The 18,911-nt window shown below is 31.4% G+C and overlaps 2 protein-coding genes and 1 long non-coding RNA gene across 3 annotated transcripts; 1 reads left to right on the top strand and 2 right to left on the bottom strand.

Moving 5' to 3' along the window:
• Window positions 1-7,035: 7,035 nt before the first annotated feature.
• On the bottom strand, window positions 7,036-9,126 carry LOC129290770 (uncharacterized). Its single transcript, XM_054927738.1, has 2 exons — window positions 8,160-9,126; window positions 7,036-7,492 (listed from the first exon to the last, which is right to left on the bottom strand). Exons 1-2 carry the CDS (start codon window positions 8,977-8,979, stop codon window positions 7,194-7,196), a joined length of 1,119 nt encoding a protein of 372 aa, XP_054783713.1. The 5' UTR covers window positions 8,980-9,126; the 3' UTR covers window positions 7,036-7,193.
• Window positions 9,127-13,515: 4,389 nt separating this feature from the next.
• Window positions 13,516-16,905, bottom strand: LOC129290772 (uncharacterized). The gene is made up of 3 exons (XR_008588551.1): window positions 16,767-16,905; window positions 14,611-14,764; window positions 13,516-13,777 (listed from the first exon to the last, which is right to left on the bottom strand). It is a non-coding gene; the product is annotated as an uncharacterized LOC129290772 (long non-coding RNA).
• On the top strand, window positions 16,863-17,489 carry LOC129290771 (uncharacterized). The gene is made up of 2 exons (XM_054927739.1): window positions 16,863-17,299; window positions 17,394-17,489. Exons 1-2 carry the CDS (start codon window positions 16,863-16,865, stop codon window positions 17,449-17,451), a joined length of 495 nt encoding a protein of 164 aa, XP_054783714.1. The 3' UTR covers window positions 17,452-17,489.
• The last annotated feature ends 1,422 nt before the right edge of the window (window positions 17,490-18,911 follow it).

Here is an 18,911-nt window from a genome sequence, read left to right as displayed (position 1 = left end):
ATTAAGGATGCCAAGACATTAATCAAGTAAACAACTATGTCGAAGGCTTCCCACCAATATTGTAATGGCATATATGCTTGAGCAAGAAGGGTAAGTCCATTTTAATTAATATATGTTTGTGCTTGCGCTTAGCTCTACCATTTTTTGCAGAGGTATATGGGTAAGAGAAACGTGACTGAATGCCAGATACAATGAAGATATCTTAAAGAGAGTTAAACCAACCTCCTCCATCACTTTGGAATATTTTCATCTTATTATCACACATATTTTCAATAATATTCTTAAATTGTATGAATGCTGCTCTAGCATCACTGCAGCATCACTTTTATTTTTTAAAAGAAATATCCATGTATATCAACTAAAGTCATATAGAAAATGGACACAATATTTAAATCCATTGGTTGATTAAAAAGGGGAGGGACCCTTTATATCTGAGTGAATTAATTCAAAAGAACAAGAGGCACACAGCTCAAATTTCTTAAATCATAGAGTATGTAATTTTCCATATTGATAAGCTTGACAAAAAGGATATTTTTCATTTATAACTTTGATATTACAATCATCTAAAATTTGAGAAAGAACAAAAAATGATAAATGTCCTAAATCTCCATGCCACTCTTCTCTACCTAATTGAGAATTATTCTACCAAGAAATAGAAAAACAAGCTGGAAAAATAGAATTAGCAATAGAAAGATTTTTAGCACTCTTGTCAACATTGTAAAGTCCTATTCACGCATTCCTACTAATAATGGCAGTCATATCTTTAGTTCCTTAACAAGACATAACCTAAATATATTTTAAGAAAAACATCATTATCATTGACAAGTTTTGAGAACCTCAGTAAGTCTTTAGTTACTTCAAGGATATAATGAATATCTTTTAAATAATGATTTCCTTTATTGCACAATAGAACAATATTACCAGTTTTGAGAATAGGAAAGAGGATGACTGACAAAGTGATAAAAGAAAAATGATGAAGGTTCAACCAAGCTTTTGAAGTAGCTTTCAAAGGAATGAATCTACTTACACTATCCTCATCTCCCTAACTTGATTCAATTCGGTTCTTGCCTTTCAATTGACATATGAAGATGCTTAAATGACCTTTAAAACTAGGCATAAGTAATTAGATGAATTCATAAACACCTTGAGGACTTATACTAATATATGACTTAACTCTTGAATTTAGCCATGCTCTTGCCTTGATCATGTTCAAATACCTTAAACTAATCAAGATCATGTTATTAACTTGAGTTTAAGACCTAAACAGTAGCTAATTGTCATGGATAAGCACATCAGGACATTGAAATGAAGTGCATTCATATATCAAACCTTGAAGCATAAACACAAACATCTTAAATGCACAACCAAGTCAAGAATTAAGTATATAATCTTTTTCTCCTTTAAATAAGAAATTTGGCCAAGATGAGACAACTAAGATCTAGGTTGAATCATCAAGAACATAAATAAAAGAATCAAAAAAGAAGATGAAAAGAATACAAGAAAAATGAAATGAAAAGCAAAGTTTGAAAAACTCAAGCATAACATTCTTCTCCTTAAGGAGCTTTGAGAAGATCTAGCTACTCATGGTGGTTCTATTCATAATCTATGTAGAAGTTCTTCCTTGAATGACTTTCATATATTTAAATCTTGATTGAGAAGAAGAGAACGATGGCTAGAAGTGAATAGAATAAGAGAAAATAGAGAGAGAGAGAGAGAGATAGAAATGTTTCAAAACTGGAATTGTAAAGTGTATGGAATGTGTGAGTGAGTGGGTGATTGAAACAACATGTTCAATGAGATGTCCACTTTGTAAATCACATCTAGCTTACTTGGTTAGCATGTGAGAATGTAAAATAAGTGAAGGAGAGTAGATTTTATGTGATCAAAACTAAGGATAAATCTAAAACTACTTAACCAGCTTGGTTAGGGAGTTAAACAATGCATGTGACCATTAATCAAGCTAGATTAATTTGAGTGTACTTGTAGCTCTTCTTAGAAGCTTTCACACTTGATTAAAACTCACTACACTTTTAAAATGATGATGAAAGGATGATAAAGGGGTTTCTTGGTCTAAATCCTCATGGTTTAGAGTGATTAGATGCTCTTTGAATCAACTCTTGTACATGCATCAATCTATGATCCTCTTACTTTGTGTTTTGTCCTATAATCTCATCTTTTGGCCATTTAATATTCATTTAAATTATATACATAAGAGTGATCAAAGCATGTGTGAAAAATTTTAAATCAAAACTCAAAGCCAATTGCAAGATACAATGCCATTTTCAAGCTCTTATATTCTAAAACATGACAACCTAGTGTTTATGTCTTTGTCTTGGACCATCCTATGACTTATGTCATTTGATATCTCTTTGAAATCTAAAATGAATTTGAATCTCAAACTTGTTCTATTGATCTTAGAAAAACAAAAGATACAAACTAAGCTAATATCCTAAAATTGTCCAAAAATTATCAAAATGACCAAAATACTCCTAGGTTATGAATGAATCGTAATTGACTCTAAAGGTCTAGAAATACCTCATTATGCAAGAATTAATGCTCTAAGAATGCAATAATGTAAGAATATCATCCTAACATATATACAAATAATGCAATATGTTAATAACCATTAGTAACATACAAATGTTTATTACCTACAATAACCCTTGAGGTATCAAGTTGAGCAACATCATTTGTCACATATGTAGGGGCACTATTATTAATATACCAACTTGAGTTAGCCACTACTTTCAGGAGTAGCAAGGGCAGCATAATAAAGAGGAGCATCTTGAGTAGCTCGAGCGGCATTAGGACTAGAAAGCGATCGGTCATAGCAAAAGTAGTAGTGAGTAGTAAGATGACCAGTTTTATAGCAAAGTTGGCATTTAGGTTTATCAGAGCCTTGTGTAAAATGACTATGGCTTCTTCCTCTTCGAAAGGCTCTACATGGTTGAAAAGAACCATGACTTTGGTCATCATATAAGTGAAGCGACCTTGACTGAATCTTGTTGGGGCCTTATAAGCAAGATTAAAAGTAAGGTAAATATTTTTATATTGATTTAGTTGATCAAGTGTACTTTCAAAAGTGAGAAGAGTGGCTTATAACTTAACCTAGCTATCTTCTGGTTTGTTAGTAAGTTGACAAACAATAGGATTATATTCATTATTCAGTCTTACAAGCACTTGAGGAGTATTAAGGTTAATAGGAGAAATAAGACTACTAACAAGTAATAAGTTATCAGCAATAGTTCCACTTTAGAGAAATATTCCTCCATCTTTATCAAACCCTTCTGAGTTCATGAGAACTAGTTTTGAGAACCATTACCAAAACTAGTTCTAGCAAATTCCTTAGTATCATTCTATGGTACTGCAGCAGTAGCTAGTCTAAGAAGCTAAGTGGCAACTTTAGATGACATAGAGCTATAGAGCCATCTGAGTAAAAGATGGCCTAACTTTCCAATCAAGGTAGTCTAGATTGATGACAAGCTTATCACCCTTAAACATAAACTCTTGTAGGCATAACATTGTCCCAAGGACATGTCTTTCAAGTTGATATCCTTTAAAAATAGGTAAAATAGAGTTTTCTAAAGAAGGTAGTTGCTTTCCGTCTAGCTTAATAGAAGCAAATTGAATGTTAAAAGATGGAAGAGATAGGAGACCAGTGTTGGCAATGGAAAGAAGATGGGTATGGTAATGGTGGTAATAAAAATAATGGTGGTGGTAATAGGTAGAATGATGATTGTTTTGGAAGATTAAAAGCAGAGGATTTTGTTAGCCATGATGACTTTGATATCAAGAAAGGAAAAAGGACAAAACAAAATATTCAAAGGATGATTTTAAATATTGGCTTGTCCATTCCATTATGCAAGCAATACATTTATAGAGGTGTGGTGAAAATCCTACTATACACCATAAATGGATAAGAAAAAATAATAAACGTGGCTATACAATTATAAAAGAATAAAGAATATGAGACAAAATATCAAACTATTCTAATAGGTTCTATAATAATAGACTTCTAATGAATTGGGCTAATTGCATCTTTCTAGGTTGATAGTGGGTCAAAAAATAATATTCCTATCAATCAAATTAGGCTTGGGGCATCCCTCCACACACACATTATTTACTTATCATTTTAACATTTAATGCTTATGTTCTACATGGACTAATAAATGATTGAAAAATTGTACTAATAATTAAAATACTGTTAGATGTGATAATTGATAGTGAATACTTCTCTCCTTTTATTTATAAGTCACTTTCAGCATGTTTGATTGAAACCAATAAAAATCTTAAACTTCATTAACTATATCATAAAATTTAATATGTTTCTACCTATACCCCATAATAAGAACCAAATTAAATGAATTATCTTTAATAATTTTTCTTAGCATTTAATAAGGGCAAAATGTAAAATTAACATAGAAAATAGTGAAATACTCTATAATCAGATCAAGATGAATGTTTTCTCTCTACCTTATAAACAAGACCAGAGAAGTATATACACATTCACTTACCCATGCCTTCTTCTACTGAAATTGAATATGCAATTGCTCGAATGTCTAACTGTAAGTAGACTTGAGGTGATATAAGAAGTCTCATATTGTGTAAAGTTAAAAATAACCAATATAGAGAAAAACACAATTATTAGTCCCCATAATTTTATCAAATTTTGCTTTTAGTCTTATAATTTTTTCCATTGTTTTCAATCTTTATAGGGACTAAAAACACTGAAACTATATGGACTAAAAACATTGGGAAAAAATTGCATGGACTAAAAGCAAATTCAATAAAACTAAAGGACCAATAATTGTATGAGAAATATAACTTTAAATCCCTGCACTTTGCTTGTGTTTTGCTATTAGTCCTTGCACCTTTTTTGATAATTTAGGTTCATGTATTTTTATTTTTCATTATTTTAGATCCCTTTAAGGTCCCTATACTTTGTTCATGAAAGGATCTAAAACAATAAAAAATAAAAATATATAGACCTAAAATATTGAAAAAGGTATAGACTAATAGCAAAAGGTGAATAAAGTGCAGATATCCAAAGTTATATTTTCCCTAATATATATAATATAGTGAAAGGATCTATAAATTCAAATTTTAAGGTTTTAAGTTAATATGTAGCGTACTTCTATTGCTCTTCATTCATTTGTTTTCTTTCCCTATGGTCGCTCATGCTTTTTAACAAGTGATATCAAAACCAAGTTTCCCTGAGACTTGTATAAAAAGAAACAATATGTTGGAAGCCTGTATTGGAAACTCAAAATGCATGGATTTGTGTGTGAACCACACATTTGAAACTTGAAAATTGAGCCGACTTTAATTGCATAAACAAGGACTTAGTGTTTGTAACCTTTTTAATATGTAAAGCTTGTAGCCTCACACTTGAATGGAGAATTGTTAGGATATCCAAGTATTTGTGGCCTCATAATATTTATGAAAAATTAATCTTTTAATTCTTGAAGTTTTAACTTACTTAAAACTCAATTCCTCAACTATAAATAATGTCATGTAGGATGACTCAATACTAATTCATGATGAGTTATGGATAATAAAGATAAAATTATAAATGGTGAAAAGTTTAGGTTTTGAGTTTTATGTAAGTAAAAGTTTAAGGATTGAATTTCAACTAATTATATTTAAGAAATTGATTTTAAGTGAGTCAATACTTGAAGAATCAAAGGATTTTTCCTAATATTTATTATGACTTGATCTTGTAGTATGCCATCCTTAGTTAACAAATGTCAAAAGCAAACAATAAATTAGATTGGGCCTTAATTCCCCCTAACAATATAATTGGTTTGGATCGAACCTTATAATAAACCAAAGAGGATCTATTTGTTTTGATTAATCACAGGACAACAACGTGGAGAAAAAGATAAAAATGAGAAGAAACGAGACCCACTTAATTTTTCTTGGGTGAAATATACAAGGTGATCATTTTGACATGGGTATATGAACACATTCAAGCCGACCCACAAAACCATACTCCAACATGAAGTTCACTGTCACTAGTGATGCGAGCATGGCCCTCGGCTATTTATTGTATAAAACTAATAGCCAAGAGGTTGTCTTTTTTGAGAATGAGGACATCATCTCTCTTGTGTGGATTTAAGTCTCGAAGCCTTTTCTGGGAATCACGAACCATCTTCGTTCCCACTTGCTTTCTCTCTTCAGCCTTCCAATTTCTGTTTTTGACAACCTCTCATCAACTCGTCTTTTTGAGCCTCAAAGCCTCTGAATGTTGGAACTTGAAACTATACTTTGACCATACTTGGGAATGAAATCAAACCAACAAAAATTTATGCACAGATTGTGCTTACTGTAACGCAAATTTAACTATTTTCGTATTTACTAAGAAAGGTTAGTTATAACTTTAAAATTATAAAAAAATATATATAAGTTTTCAATTTTACCATTCTTTACTATTAATATCACAAATAAATTATTGTTTGCAAATTCAAACCATGATAAATAAATAGGGTAAAATTGAAAAATAAAATTAATTACTTTAATTTTACCTTATATTAGAGATAAAAAAAGCTTCTAATTTTTTTTTGTATTAAATACAGCAGACAGGAGGGAGTAGCTTTTTTTATTATTATTTCTAAGAAAATTTTAGTGAATTAAGCGACCAATACGATGTTCAGACTAGAGTAGGTTTTGCAATAATTCAAAGAAAACTTATAAACAACTTCCAGCATCCCTATTTACTTGTTGTCATGGGCAAACATGTACAGACCAATAAGAAAACAAAATCTATATACTGCAATGTAAGAATTATTTTTCTTTTTTGGTTTTACTCTTCATTAAATATTGCACTATTTAAAATCTTAACTATTTCCACACAATACCTTAGCTTCCATCTAACACGGATATTGTTAGAAACATGTTTACATGATATATATTTAGGGACAAAATGAAAATTCAAATCATGACAAAAAAATAGGAACAGGAAAAATAAATATCAATAAATAGTTAACGATACTACGTATTATAGTCCAGGGACAGTAGTTATTAACAAGATCATCGTATTGGTAATACAACTCATTCTCACATTGTTATAAAAAAGTCTTACATTAGATAGAGTTACCTCTAAAATACTCTTTAAATGTTAGAGGCAATAAATAGTTAAAGGACCTATTGATAATATACACATTATTAGGTCATGGAGACAAAATATTTCCTAATCAGAGGGTTAAGAGCTCATGGACGACCTCACGCAGCAGGAGGTCGAAGATTTTATGCTCAAGAAGCATAGAAAATTCCTCACGACACTCACTACCAAACGTGCCCTTTCGACCAACACAATCAAACATTTCTACATCGTTTTCTGCTAATTTGCGAAGCTTGGCCATTATTTCTGAGCATTCCTCTGTTTGACTTTTCTGATTGCTATTGCTTCCTCCTCTGTCTTGCACGCCTTCACACAAATATCTCTCACTTGAAGATTCTCTCTTTGACTTTGAGCACCATCCCTTTGTTTCATCTGCTAAAGTTTGATTAGCATAATTAAAAAAAATTCATTTAGTGATTTATTTACATAAAAGAGCACATATAGTTCACGCCCTGTTGTTTTAACTAGTTTACACTGCTGTTTTAACTTTTCTTTCATTTATAAAAATCTATAATATGCAAAAACTTGTCATAATTTTTTTACTTACAGAATTTTGATAAATTCAAGCATAATTTATTTTTTGTATTGATAGAGAAAAGTTAAATTACAACACGGGGCCACATTCTTGTTTATTAATTAATATGTTAGGGACAAAAATATTATGACTTTTTAATTTACTATATTAATGATAATTATTTGGGCGGGCGCAGTTCTAAATTCTAATGACTTCTTTCATTAATTAATATGCAGAAATAAAGTTACAAAATTTTAAAATTTAATGATAATTTTTTATAATGAATGTTAAATTTTACCAGATGTGAACGTAACTTCATTTTTCGAATGCATTATAACTCTAATTATTTAAATTTAAGATCTATAAGATTTGCTTTGAAAACAAGCATAGGTTGTCCAAATTTTATGAAAAATGTATTTTTAATAAGAATATTATAGGTTCCATTTTGAGTTAAAATTTATATAAATAAAAAATAAATTTAGTTTTGATCGCAGTAATAAAGCATTATGAACTCAGAGATCAAACCTGTGAAGTTGGTTTTATTCTGCAACGGGAAGTCTTCGTCATCACCTACATCTAAAACTGAAACCGGACTGAGATTTTCAGAGCAGCTCCCATTCTGCATCTTCTTCAACGACTTCTTGCTTCTGACCTTCTTTCTGAAGCTGGGTTCAACAAACGCTTCCTTCATCCCAATTCTCGGACTCAAACTACTTGACCCGCAATTCCTTGTGCGTGTCGAAACAGAGACCCTTCTAGGCTCATTCTTCAGCTTCGAAATCTTCTTCTTCTTCGTTCCTTCATTCTTTTCCTTCCACTGTTTCTTCGATTCTTTCAAACCCACTTGCTGTTTCTTCGTGCTGTGCCGAACAACTTCACTTGGCTTCGATTCGCGAGCGGCCTTGTTGATATCTTCTTCCCACAAGAAAACGACAACGTCGCTGTTCTTCTCCGGCGGAAACGACCGCGTCGTCGTGTAAGCAGACGACGACGCAGGAATCTCTCGAAACGACGACGTTCTGACTCGGCGGTGATGGCTGCCTTCTGGATGGGCGGGATCGAACTGGAGCAAGTAATCGAGGAAGTTAACGGACTTGCTTCGGGGAACCGAATCGGGTGCGACCCGGGAGTTGTTTGGAAGCGAGTCTAAGCCCATGAGTCTGGCAACTACATTGGGGGTAGTAGGAACTGGATTAGACTTGTTTGGGAGGGAAGGCAGTGTTTGGAGAGGAGGAAAATGTTCGGACGGGTGGATAGGAGGAGCATTGGTGGAATGAGCACAGAGAAGGAGGCGAAAGAAGCGAGAGAAGCATCCTGATTTTGCGACTTCGCGGTTTTCAGCCATATTTCCAATCTTCCAAACGCGACCTTAAAGTGGCTGCGGAGGAACAAAGGAGAACGAAATTGGTACAAGGTGAAGCAGAGCAGTGATGACTTAAGTTGAGAATGAGAATGTTGAAGGCTTAAAAGAGAAGGATCTTTTTCCTCTGGGTCAATTACGTCTAAGGACCCTCACTCAACAAGAATTACAGCTGTGTGAACAACAAGGTACAAATAAAAGATATGAATTCCAACGTAAAGTTTAGTCTAAGGCTAGTTTGTCATGAGGTAATCAACTGATATTTAAATTTTTATTGGTAGAAATATTTATATTTAATACGTCACCTTGCTGAATAGCATTAATTTAAAAAAAAAAATACTTGTAAGTAATAAAAAAAAGTATGAATTTTATGAATGTTTCAAATCTTCTTAATGAGTGTCTACACTATATCTATATGATTTCATTAACACTTAAAATTCATCATTGACAAAAAATAAATGAAACAATGACTTTAATGATAGTTATATACAAACACATTTTCAACTATCTTCCTATAGTCATAACAACTATTGGATTAAGATATGTGTATGTCACAATTGAAGATAAAATTGTGATTCATATTCATTGTTTATATTGTATCAATTAATGTAGTGATTTGAGTGAATCATTGATCTTTATAACGTCACATAAAATAGTTATTAAGTAAGAGGATTTGAAATAATCACCAAATTCAGATCAAAAGTAAAAATTGCTTATTATGTTAAGATAATTTTCTTTTTTGGAGTGATAGATGCATAACTCTTATAACAATGTGTTCATTGATGTATTACTATGAGAGAGTTTATTTTCATTTGGCCACTTTGTGAGAAAGGGTTGGGTGAAAGCAAAAGCCGCATATTTTGGATTTTACGGCACAAGTGAAATGGATAAAATGTCAATAAAAAAGGAAAGAAAGAAAGAAAGATTTAAAAACGAGGTACAGCTATTATATTATATGTTTATACAAATCAATAAAATCTTAATACAATTGATTTTTTTGGCTAAATAACACATTTCAATTTTTTTTTTGGATTTGATAATGCATTTGAATTTAATACTGTAGTACCCCCCCCCCCTAAAAAAAATTCAAAGCATTATCTATCACACATGACAAAAAAAATGAATACTATTTAATAAGTGGAGCCAAAAAAAATGAGACTGCTATATAATGACTGGATTTTATAAAACATTTTTTTAGTTAAAATTAAATTAGGTGGGCTCTCGAATTTGAACAAGTCCTACGGTTCAATAATGGGAACAATGTTATTTATTACGAATTTAATATTCAATATTTGATACTATCAAAATTTAATATTTATTACAAATTTGAACATGCCTTGATAGGTCCAATAACTCAACTCAACTAGTCTCAACCCTTTTATATTAAAAAAACAAGAAAAGAAAAGGGAGATTGTAATATAAAATGTTTTAGAAAAAAATGATAGCAAAATATGTTTGAAGTATGCAAATGATAATTAAGTATAATAAATTGTGATAATTATTTTAATCTTGATAACTTGCCTAATATTTTTGTGTTTTTTGTAAAATGGCATATTTGCTCCTGTTTTAAAATTTATTAGTGAAACCTAACAACTAAAAATCAGTTATTATTTTTTAAAAAAATAATTAGAATGAAATAATAAATTACTAATTACTCGATGCAAATTTTTATTATTTTCTTTTAGGAGATGACTAGTTTTCTTGGAGAAATGATGAGAATAAAATAATAAATTACAAGTTTTGATGGTGATAAAGAAGGGTAAAATGTCTTTTCACATTAAAATTAATTGACATATAAGTTTTCAAGAATTAAAAAATAATCACGGTCATTTGATTTGGGGGTATTTTTCTGTCATTTTCTCAATGTTCTATAAAAAAGAAAAAAGAAATGAAATAAAGGAGGGATGATGGTCCTTGGGTTCAGTTCGGATCCTCTGCTAATCCCTGTTCTCGTTTCCTTTTCCACATCCTCGTCTTCACCTTTAAACAACAAAATGAATAGTCCAGATTTATTTGTTTTATAAAATAATTATCATATTATCATATAAAATAAAAATAAATTTAAACTATTAAATTTTGACTCGCACAATTTACAATTGTATGCTGTTATTAAAATTTTTATTTATTTTATTACAATTATAAACTATGTAGATTAAATTTTTAACAGTTTAGAATTATTTACTTATTTTTAATATAATATTATGATGATTGCTTCATAAAATAATTGAATCTGAGCCCTTATTTTTTAACCAAAGGTGGAGATGGGGATGAGTAAAAGAAAGGAAGAGAAGGGATGAGGAGAGGATCTCCTTCCCGTTAGGTTCGCACTATAAACAGAAGGGATCTGGGTAGGCCAGAGTGTACGGATTTGTCTGAGAGTTGAAACTTCCGTGTAAATGCTGTGCCATGTACACTTGACTCTTACTCGCATTTTTTAACATTCAACCCTTTTTTTTATTTTGTTGAACACTAATTAATTACTACAGTCATTGGACAAAACTACAGCTCTTGTTTCATTTTAACGTCAGCCCCCAACATATGTCATTTTACCTAAAATACCCTTCTTTTAAATATAAAATTAATAAAGATAGTTTGAAAATAAAAATGAAAATGAAATAAAAATTAAAGGTGTAGTAAAAAATTAATAATCAAGGAGGGGGGGGGGGCTAACGTGTAATTAATAGTAAAAGATGTGGTGGAAAGGTCGGAGAAAGAGAGAGCGTGTGAAACATGTCTTGCCATTTTAGAACAGAGTGAGGCCGAAGTTGCTGACTTTAGCTTTCAAATGTTGAAAACCATGTGACTCCCCACACTTGTCCCTTCTACCGACTTTCTTGACTTTCTTCCACTTGGGCTTTTATTCTTCTGGCCCACTATGGCCTCTTGGCCCATTCGCCATAACTTTATAAATTACAAGCAAGATATAAATACTAATCCTTATAGTTTTATAAATTTCCTTTTTTTGTTTTGTTGTTTTAGATTCTTCTAGTTTATCCCACCCTGGCACAAATATCAATGATAATAGTCATATGTTAACATGTTTAACATCACTAGTCCTACCTCTTTATCCTTTTTGACATGTTCAAAAATAAAGAGACCAATAATGTAGATGAGATAAGCTATTAGGGCGACTGGAGCAACAAAAAAAGCTATAGGAGCCAGATCAAAATGCGTTAAAACTATAGTTTTAATTTTAGTCTTTTAATTTTATAAAATGTCTTTCTAATCCTTTAATTTTAAGATTGTTAGTTTCATCAATAAAAAATTTTTAATTGAAATTTTAAATATTTACAAAATAATTTCAAATGTTAATATATTAAGTCTAATTTTTTAAAATAGAAATGATTGATAAAAGAATTAATCATTTGAGACAACATTGTTAAAGTTAGAAGACTAAAAAAATATTTTGTAAAATTAAGTGAATAAATTAAAATTGTATATAAAATTAGAGAATAAAAAGTACACTTTAGCCTTTGTTATTTCAGAACAAACCATATTGCACTAATTCAATTGGCATGAGTAGTAGGATTTTTCGTCCCTGAGTGTTTATCGTATTTACTTAACGACATTTGTGTACCAATAAGTGATGCTCCTATAAAAATTTAAAAATAGATCACTTGAAGGCATGCTATTATATAATTGTGCAATTTTTAATTATTTTAAATAAAATGTTGCAAAGTAAAAATTAGATTCATGCAACCATACAATTATGAAATGTGATAAAAGAAAAATGGGCGAACTGCAAAAATGAAATAATCACACTACCGGTATATTTAGTTTGAGGGGTTTGGAAGGGATTTCCCTCCTCTCATTTGATTAAAAAAAATTTGAGGGAAGGAGAATCAAAGTTTCACCTCTCCTTCCCTCATTTTGATTCCTTTAAATTAAGGTTTTTTTTTTTTTTTTCAGAGGAGCCAAATGTCTTGATTAATTTATTTTCATATATTTTATTATATTCCACAACTTGCTCTTATTATTGTGCAGGACTGATCCCTTTATGGCTTTATTGCTGTCGCTGAAACTCATCCCACTAGCATTTCTCGCCATCATTTGCCCGTCAAGTCACCTCCATTGTCCTTCGTATTGCAGTTTCAAGTCGCAGAGAGATATTTTCAAGTCACTCTCATTAGCCGTTGCTTTCATGTTAAATCTGATAGTCTGGTCTCCGATTATGTGTGGCGCCTTTTTTGTTATAATTCAAACAGTAACTGAGCGTGTTGAAACTTATAGCTCCATTGATATGGTTGAGAAAGTTGTGAAAGACGAATTGCCAAAACTAGAGAACACGAGTGCGAAGAAGGCGGACAGAGAAGAAGAGTTCGTACTTTGATGTCCATGCACTAATTTTGAAAGTATAATACAATCACAATGGGATGGGTCAAGATTTTCGTTATTTTCATTTTATGAAGATATATTCCTGCCTGTAGTTAATTTAATTGGATAGACATTTTCATTCTTTTCATTTTTTCAGCTGACCAAAAAGCATTGAAAAGATAATTGTGGGTTATAGAATTTGTTTATGGTGTAAATTAATGGGAAAACCATTTTGCTGGTATCCATAGTTTCTTTCAATTTTTAATTTGGTACCTCTACTTCCCCCCCCCCCCCAACTTTCCTTTGTTAAAGGCGTTAGCCCTTGTAGAGTGCAAAATTGCTTGAAGGACAAACAGCAAAGAAATGACATTAAACCAAGCTCAAGCTTCTTCGCACTGTGGTCTCTCCTCCTTCTTGTTCTTACTTGGCCTTCGTGCTCCAACTCAAGCTTCTCTGCAATGCTGAGGACCTATACCAGAAAAATAGAGACACCATGCATCAAAAGCTTTGCATCTTTATAAACATATACGCACCTTTTTCCTATTGTAGCATTGTTATCAAAGCTAAGTGAACAAGCTATGAACCAGATATTTTATTGTATTTTGCATTTAACCCTTGCTACCAGCCAAGCCTCTAAGCCAAAGTCAACTCAGAGTATCTATGGAAATGTGAGTCGAAACAAGATCCAAAATTGGTTAAGGAAAAAAACAAATGTTGATTATCTTTGCCGGAAGAAGAAGAGAGATCAAGTGAGGCAGCCTCCCAAAGACATGCATAATGATGTGAGGCAATGAAGACGTGAGAGAGTCATCAAGTTTATGAATGGGCTTTTCTTCTAGCAAAAACCCATCGAGTGAGAGGCATTGATGGCCTCGTTTAAGGCTTGTTTTCAAAAGAAGGAGCCTCTATGCGTAAGTGCAGCAGGAGGACTCGCGAATTTCACATATCTTTCCTTCCAAAAGTCCTTAGTGTCCCCCTAGGGATGTGCATTAGCAATGAACTTAAGGTTCTCAATATCTGGATCGTCCCTCTTGTTTCAGTAACCTTAACTCTCTCCCCTTCATCTCCTACAATTCTTTCTTAGTGTGCTAGAGCTCCTCTTTCAATGACTGGATGCAGTGAGACATGGCTTTCTTCGGGCTCTATTTTGCTTTTTGGATCTTAGCCCTCAATTCAACTTCCCTAGATTGAACATTCCCAGTCTCACTTTGGGCTGCTTGCATCTAGTCAGCTAAGATGAAATGAAGGTGAATAAGGGAGCATGAAGACAGAAAGAAAACAAGGGAGGGGATGAGAGAGAACCTGTTGAAACTTGGGAGCATAGAGTTGCCTATCTCGTGATTGTAGGTTGCCTAGTTGCATGAACAAAGATCACGAATCACCCTATCTCCAGTCGCACGTGAACCCTTCCCCTTTTTGGAATTTCTAGTTTAGCATCATCTTCTCCTCCGTTCACCTTCAGGCAATTTTCCAATCAGAAGGGCTAACATCTTTAGTGGAGGAAATAGAAAGAGAAAAACGTAGAGGTACCAAATTAAAATTTGAGGGAAATTATAGATACCAACAAAATGATTTTTTCCTAAATTAGTTTATATAAGATAAAAGTTATAAATATAAAAAAAATAATATATATAAATATAATAGTAATTTAGTTATAACCTCTCCTCTTCTATCCTCTTGAACTAAATATAAAATATTATTAAAAACTCCTTCCCCTTTTCCTTCAATAAAACCAAACCCCCTCCTTCAACCCGAACACAGTCCAGGGAAACCACATGTAAAATTTGGAATAAAAAGTGCGCACGCGGGGATGGACGAGTAGTAGATCAAGAGAGAACATGTGGGTCACCTTGAAAGGCAATAAGGTTCAAATTTAGGTACACTACTATATTACGTCTTCCTTAAAATTTTGACTACACATGATAATGGTGCCACCACTACTAGAACAATTAAATTTGACGAGGGACTCTAAATGTTATTTTTTGTAACTAAATTATATTTTAACTATAAATTTTGTCCCTCGCTAAATTCATAACTAAAAAAAAAAGCTCGCTAAATTTAACAAGAAATTGTATTTTTCCTCGTTAATTAGCGAGAGATTTAGCGAGGGATTGAATCCCTCGCTAAAATTAGTTAGGGACTGAATCCCTCGCTAATCACTCACTAAATATGCTTATATTTAAAAATAATTATACCACATCATCGGCTATGTGTGATGTCAACTTGTAACATGTCATCAACAAGCTTTATTAATCACCATGTCACCTACTATCTCGTGCCCTATCACTCACCACATGTGTGACAACTTATGACATATCATTGTCCACCTTGCACCATGTCACTTATGCCTTACCATATCATATATTCATCATGTTTATACCAATGTCAAGGTTTGAACCCTTGACCTCATACCTTCTAAGCTTTATACTCTCCTTCTTTACCAGTTGAACTAAAAGGCACATTTAAGCATTATATGATAAATTAAATATATATATATATATATATTATATAACTACATAAATATATTAAATAATATATTATAAAAATACACACATATACATATTAAATTTTATTTTCAATTATTAATATGTTAAAAATATTTATATTTTATTTAAATTATTATTTATATTATATTTTTAATAAAAATTTATTTTATTAATGAAAATCAACTTAAAATAAAGAAAATATTAAATAATTTTATTATAAATATTTTAGTTAATTTTTTAAATTTAATTATTATTTTTAAATGAAAATAATTAAATGTATAATTAAAAGTTATTGTCAAAAGGTAATTTTTTTTAGTAATTAACTAGGGATAGAATCCCTCGCTAATTATTTTATTTTAGAGAGGGATTGACAGTTCCTAACTAAATTCCTCGCTAATTCTCTTATTTTAGAGAGGGAGTAATAGTCCTTCGTTAAATCCCTCACTAATTCTCTTATTTCAGAGAGGGATTGACAGTCTCTCGCTATTTTTCTCGCTAATTCTCTTATTTTAGAGGGGGATTGACAATTTCTCACTAATTTTCTCGCTAATTTTAAGTCAAACTACGAAATTAATATCCCTCGCTAATTTCCTCGCTAACTTGGTATTTTAGAGAGGAATAGATAATTCCTCGCTAAATTTTCTCGCTAATTTGCATTTTTCTAGTAGTGCACCTCAACTTGGCCTTTTCCAATCATATTTATCATATTTTTTAATTAAAACATTTAATATTAACATATAAAAAACTAATTATTTATCATTAAGTTTTTAAGTTTAACTCAATTATCATTATTTTAACTATTAAAATGTTAATCTCTTAATTTTAAGGGATAAACTATAAAATTTGCCCTTAAAATTTTTTTTGGAAATGTAATTGATATTTTAAAATATTTAAACGTGCAATGTGACGCATTTTTCAAAATCCAACGATTGACAAAAGATTTTTGTTGACCGTTAACCTTAGTAGTCTGACCGTGATTCTTAAATTTGGCACGCCACATCAGTGCCACGTCAGTTAGCCTCGGTAGCTGGGTCCACGTGCGTTCCATTATTCCCGTTCTCCTCCGTCATGGTGTTCTCAGTCCTCCGACTTGGTGTTCTTCACGTTCTCCTCCATCAACGCAAGCCATCCTCCTCTTGTTCCCCTCTCCAATTTCAATCTTTCTTCCGTCTCTCTCAGTGTCGTTATTCAAAGTGGGTTTCGAAAAGCCACTCTCTTCTGAAGCAAAATGGAGGTAACGATTCTCAGATCAAGCAAATCAGATCGCTTATGCTGGTTCGCCCACACAGGTCTGCTTTCATCGCGTTCTTCACGTTCAAAGATCTGAATATTTTCTGCAAGCCCCGTTGTGTACCCAGATCCCTCCTTTCTTCAACGCCGCTATCGAACCTGTTCCCTTCGTCGCCTCTCTCACCGAGTGAAGGGATGGCCGTCTCCCCAAATCGCTTGCTTCAGGTCAAGCACGACGGCTGGTGGGTCACCGTCGATCCAGCTTGTCTTTCTAGGTTCGTCCGTTCTCCATCTCAATCACACATCGATATGCTGATTTTCACATGATTTTGATATTATTAACCTTCTAATTTTTCTGAAATTGTTCAGATTTGTTTCTTCGATGTTTTCGAGGCTTGGCTTGTCCACATCGTTTGACTCTAGTTGATCAAGATTCAATGTGGGTGGAATTTTGCCATGGAATCGATGGTGGGACTGGGAACTGAGTAAATCTGGTGAAGAATGGGTTTCACAATTAGAAAAAAAAAAATGAGTCACTAATCATGGAAAAAATGTGACAAGGATGCAAACTAGTGGATATGCTGAGTCTGGAAAAAAAATATCAGGGACGTACTTTAATTCAAGTTTTAATAATAATTTATTTTTTATTATATTATTTTTAAAATATAAGGATCATCATTTTAAATAAATAAAATGATAAAGAATAAATTACAAAAGTAAAAGTTTATTAAATATGTCTTAACTGAATTTAAATTATAAAAGTTGAGTTATATGAAGTTAAAATTTAAAAATTAAATAAAATTATAAAAATTAAATGGTACTGTTAAATTAAAGCAAACATCCATTGTTTTTTCAGAAAATGAGGCCTCATGTAGTATTTTTATCAAATTTTACTTTCCTTCTTTCTCCTACTCTCCTTTAACAAAAATAACATATTATGCCTCATTTTTTTAAAAAATAAATAATGGATGTTTGCTTTAATTTAATAATAGGTGAATTGCATCAACTTAAATTATTTTAATTTAAAATATATTAAATAAGAGTTTAGAATTTAGATTGCTCCTAAACCTATAATTTATGATACAAATTTTGTATTAACTCTTTTTAAAAAATCACATTACAATTCAACTAATTCTATACGAGATTTATTTTTTCAAAAATCAGTTATTACTTTTTTAAAAAATTAATTTTGATCGCATGCATATTACGAGGCTACTGTTACAAAACCATTGACAATCAACATTAATCTAAACGCATTTTTCTACCAGCCTAATCTAAACACATCATATCTGGTGTGGAAAACTATAATAAATAGCCAAGGAGATGGGAGGATATTTTTTTTTTTTTTAACACAATCATCCATTATTTATGAGCCAAGCAATCATATTGACAGAAAGTTCCCTCAACAAATATTTAACACAGTTACATACCAAATTTCATAGTATAATAAGTAACCAAGAGATGAGGTGTAAGATAAAGTTCAAATTAACACACTAATCTATATTTTAAAAATAATTAAGAAGAAATTTTTCTCGTAAAAAATTTCACATAAAATGTTAGTCACACTAAAATAGGAAACTGTATATCATAAAAAAAAAAGGAAATTGTGTGAAATCATATGATTAAAAGTTATTTAAATTGCTTGTCTATGTGTGCCTACATTTTTGTAACACGTATTTATAAAAATATTAAAATATTAAAAAACATTTTTTATTTTTGATATATATAATATTTTTAAATTTCTAGTTGATGCTTTAGATGCAACACTTCAAAATATTTCTTTAATAAATTAAATTTTATAAAAGATTTTTATATTAATCTTTTTATTCCTAATATATTTATATGATTTTATTTTAAAAGTAAATATTAAAATTATTTATATGATTT

The sequence above is a fragment of the Prosopis cineraria genome, unplaced genomic scaffold, assembly GCF_029017545.1.
Source record: "Prosopis cineraria cultivar Desert tree isolate PC_DT_omini unplaced genomic scaffold, ASM2901754v1 PC13, whole genome shotgun sequence".
NCBI classification, from domain to species: domain Eukaryota; kingdom Viridiplantae; phylum Streptophyta; class Magnoliopsida; order Fabales; family Fabaceae; genus Prosopis; species Prosopis cineraria.
The sequence above is the reverse complement of the archived record's forward strand: the minus strand, read 5'-3'. Positions and strand labels throughout refer to the sequence as shown.